This window comes from Hydra viridissima, unplaced genomic scaffold, assembly GCF_058129835.1.
Source record: "Hydra viridissima isolate aposymbiotic clone 2 unplaced genomic scaffold, HvirCarnegie_v1 scaffold_4, whole genome shotgun sequence".
Classification (NCBI taxonomy): Eukaryota; Metazoa; Cnidaria; class Hydrozoa; order Anthoathecata; family Hydridae; genus Hydra; species Hydra viridissima.
Window position 1 is genome coordinate 17873305 of NW_028324303.1, and position 4652 is coordinate 17877956.

The 4652-nt window shown below is 24.9% G+C and overlaps 1 protein-coding gene across 7 annotated transcripts; it reads left to right on the forward strand.

Moving 5' to 3' along the window:
* Window positions 1–363: 363 nt before the first annotated feature.
* Window positions 364–4234, forward strand: LOC149890229 (uncharacterized). 7 transcript variants are annotated; one of them, XM_090084045.1, is made up of 7 exons: window positions 374–538; window positions 1689–1732; window positions 2117–2270; window positions 2719–2891; window positions 3164–3231; window positions 3437–3551; window positions 4121–4234. In XM_090084045.1, the coding sequence occupies exons 1-6, from the start codon at window positions 499–501 to the stop codon at window positions 3546–3548; spliced, it is 591 nt and encodes a 196-aa protein (XP_089940171.1). In that variant the 5' UTR covers window positions 374–498; the 3' UTR covers window positions 3549–3551; window positions 4121–4234. The 7 variants fall into 7 exon arrangements, with proteins under 7 accessions (XP_089940175.1, XP_089940178.1, XP_089940176.1 ...); XM_090084047.1 differs by having other exon boundaries at window positions 1689–1729; XM_090084046.1 differs by having other exon boundaries at window positions 378–538; window positions 3167–3231.
* Window positions 4235–4652: the final 418 nt, after the last annotated feature.

Genomic DNA, 4652 nt, shown 5'->3' on the forward strand with positions numbered 1-4652 from the left:
GTTGAATAAGCGTTGAAATTGTAACGTAATTTAGCTTCTCAAAATAAAACGTTTATTCAACGTGGAATCACTTTACGCAAAAAAGTCACTATAAAACGTTTCAAAATTTATGCTTTATCAACGTTAAAAATAAACCGCTTTTTAAAACGTTACATTTTCAACGTTGAAAAAGCGTTTAAATTTCAACGTATATTATCTTCTCAAAAAATCGCGTTTATTCAACGTTGAATAAATGTACGCAAATAATGACAGTAAAAACGTCGCAAAGTTTAAGGTTTATCAACGTTACACATTAGCTGCTTTTTCAACGTATTAAAGTTATTTATAAAACAACGTTTATTCAACGTTACATCACGTTGAAAATGTGGTAATTAAAAAACGTTGAAAAAGTGTTTTTTTGCCAACGTTAATAAAACGTTGCTTTTGCAACGTTGAGGAAGTAGCAAATTGACAATTTTTGTCTCATTGATGCCGCCATTACAAAAATAATTTGCCGTAATGGAAAGGCAAGGAAAACTTAACAGAATGCATGCAGATGGTATAAAGAATATTTTAAAGATTTATTTTATAACTTATTTTTATTGCGACTAATTTAAAACTTTTAGATTTTATATCAAATTGTATATAATATACATAAATCTCAGGGTAAATTCGATTTATTCAGGTTATTTTTGTCTACATTTTTATTTTATTTTAAGTTGACCATTTTAATAAAATGCTCAACTTTTTAAAAAAAGTTATTTCTTAGTTAGAAATAGTACCTCATTTTAATAATGTTCAGATGTACAAAGTAATATCAAAACTAATAATATATAATAAGTCAGACTAAATTTAGTATGTTAATAGACTAAATTTTAGAGACATATTGTGTGTTTGTTCCCAGCTAACACAAAACGTTCAAAAAACGTTCGTAGAACGTTAGAAACGGTTGGGCACGTTCTAAGAACGTTCTAAGAACGTTTCCAACGTTCTTTGAACGTATTTGAACGTTTTGTGTTAGCTGGGTTTGTATAATATATACATGCTTTTTTTAAAATTTCACATAAATGTATACAAATATAATTTTCAGCTCAGTCAGTAGCAAACTTTGGACATTTTAAAATTAGTTGTTGGAGTAATAAATCATTAAAAAACTTTTGGTTAGAGGAGGAATTTAAGTGGGCAAACATCCTGTGGTAGAAAAGTTTTTGAAACATTTTCAAAACATGACAGCTATTTGTATATATACACGTAAATTATATATATACATTACATACATATATATATATATATATATATATATATATATATATATATATATATATATATATATATATATATATATGTATATATATACATATATATACACACACACAATGGCTGATGATTGTTGAAAGGCATGAAACTCAGAGTTCCATAAAAAGGTGTTTTTATTCATTTTAATAAATAAATATATATATATATATATATATATATATATTTATATATAGGGCTACCATAGTCCTGATTTTCATCAAGACTGTCCTGATTTGAAGGGTCTGTCCTGACTGTCCTGATCAGGTGCCAAAATGTCCTGATTTTAAAAAACCATAACAAAAAAGAAAAAAATTTCATTTTGACAAAAACTGAAAAATAAAGCAAAGAGAAAAATGGTGACTTGGCAACTCCAACTTCTCCATTCAATTTTTACTATTTTCTTGCAATTTTAGGCAGTGCTGGCAGAAATGACAGTGGTAGCAGACATGATAAGGCAGTACTTTACTTTTGTTTTTGCTGGTTTGGTACTTTCCACTTTCACGAAGTTTCTACTTCGTGACAGAGGGTTTTTTAGTGTTAAACTTTTACTTTAACTTAAAGTAAAAAAAAATCCCAATCTCCAAGAAATAATTCTTGTAGCCATTACAAAAATGTAAAATAAAGCTGGTTTTTAATGTTGTATTTTTTGTCATTTTCACTTTTAGTGTGACGAGCTTTTATCCTGATTTAGACTTTCTGCTTATTTTTATTTGTCCTGATTTGACAGGTTAAAAAAGACATGATGTCCTGATTTTTCCAAAATTTCATATGGTAGCCCTATATATATATATATATATATATGTAAATAAAAAAAATGATATCTATTTATTTTAAAAATTAGATCGAAACAGAGGCAGTTGTTATATCTTGTTGGGTAAAAGATGGTTGTTTGTTTTGGCCAACTGGTGTTCATGTAATGAAAGCTGCCTATAATAAGTTTCCAATTGATGATTCCTTAAACAAGCTCAGAGTTAAAAGAATTAAAGTAACTGGAGGTCATTAAATTTTACTGTATTCTTTGCTATTTTAATTGTTAAATATGAATAAAAAAAACTATTATTAATGTTTTATATTAATAGTGAAGTACATCATCAAATAAACTTTTTTCTTTCTAATTTGGGAAAAGTAATATTTTGAATCTGTTTATTTTATTATTATTGCCTAGATATATATTGTAATCTGTTTACACTTATTCTACATTTTAGTTTTTACATTTATTGTTTATATTTATTTTACTAAGTAATTACTAATAGATAAAGAAGTATGTGAAGGATTTAATTTCATGACTCTGGAATGAGGAAGATTTGTGAATAATTGTGTTTCTTTTTGGATTTGTCTTTTCTTTGTTTTTTATATGGTAAAGAATAAAAAAAAAAAAGAATTGTATGTATTAAAAAAAAAAAAATGTATATACATGCTTAATAAATTGCATTTTTTTTTTAGAATTTCAGAAAAAGGTTTTTAAACAACTTTTAGAAATTAAAAGTATGGTAAAGGATCTTCAAAATGTTTCTTTAGTTGTATGCAAAGATCTGCAAATAAATGCATTGAGTTCAATAGAACAACTTATTGAGCTAGATACTACATTAAATGACAGTGTCATTTTTTCTAAATGGGTTAGTTGCCCTGTTGCTATTGCTAGTTTGATTTTTTGAATTTTTTGAATTTTTCTTTATGTTGTCATGGTAAATTCATTTATATTATTAACTGAAAAGTTGATTAAACAATACAATTTTATTTTATTTATTATAATTTGTCATTCTATACATACTTTTTGTTTTTTCAAGTTTCAATGTTTTTTAATTTGTTTAAAAATGTAAGGGATTTTATAAAAGATTGCCTTTTATTATATAATTATTTAAACATTGATTAAAAATTTTTTTGAAAGCAGGTATCACAAATAGCAAAAATTGGTGGAGTTAACTTAAAAGATAATGTAAAATATGTTATTGAGCGGTAGGTAAATTTTCTACACCTTTCCAAGCCGAAATGGCAATGGTTTTTAATGGATTATTTAAAAAGTGTTTGCAAAATATGTTTATTATATTAAATATAATTATACGCTTTTTTAAGCATATCATTACATGTTTCTTTCCTGTAGCATGAATGTTGTATTGTACAATATTGTAAATATTGATTCAAATAATTACTAACTTTTTAGGCTGTTAACAATCGAGTTGCGCTGTTTGTTAAACATGAAGGGGCAACCAATTCTACGAACAAAACCAAACAAAAGTTTGCTTTTTCAAAGACAAAATTGTATCGTGTTTTAGTTGGTAATATATTTTGTATAAACTTTTTAAGTATGCAGATTTTTACTAATAGCATTTAAGCAAGAAGTTTGAATTTTATATTTTAAAGAGTGTTTCAAAAAGATACCCAGATGAAGCAGGGATTTATGAAGCTGTAAAATTAATGAAATATTCGCCAATAAATTTTTGTAGAAAGCAGAAATCAGAAGTTTAGAGTTTTTTAATGACATTTTAGGATATGATATGATTTTGTTTGTGTCTTGTGTAAAGCGCTTTTTCTAAAATATACATTTATTTATTTAATCTTTCATTGTATTATAAATTGTTTTATTGATAGTAAAAGTTTGTTATATATATATATATATATATATATATATATATATATATATATATATATATATATATATATATATATATATATTATATATATATATATATATATATATATTTATATTTATATATATTTATATTTATATTTATATATATTTATTTTTACTTTATAAATTTATTTATAATCATACTAATTCATTAACGTTTTTTTTTTACATTTGCTATCAGACCACTAATGATAAAAGTTTTATTTTTTGGTTTAGATTCTGTATCTCAATGATATCCTGGCCTATCGATACGATATCCTGTAAATTGTATTTTTATATATTGTATAAATGTATATACAGACACTCACACTCATAAATCTTTGAAAAAATATTTATATTTTAATATATATCTATTAATTGTATATTTTAGGCTTTTTTTATATTTATCATTCTATATTACTGTTGTTTTAAAAATCGATTTTGAAAATATTGCAAGTGTAGAGTTCAACATACAATTTTGTTTTATTTGCCAATTCAATATATATATATAAGCGTTGATTCAACGTTATATTTCAACCTTTATTCGACGTCTTTGAGTAACGTTAAATCGACGTTTTACTATCAACGTTACAAATCCTTGCAAAATCGACTGCTTTAACAACGTTTAAGCAACGCTTTTTTAGTAACGTTTTTTCAACGTTATGTTGCGACGTTTATGCAACGCTATTTTAGTAACATTTTTTCAACGTTTAGTTGCGACCTTTTTGTAACGTCTTTTAGTAACGTTATTTCAACGTTACGCAACAAC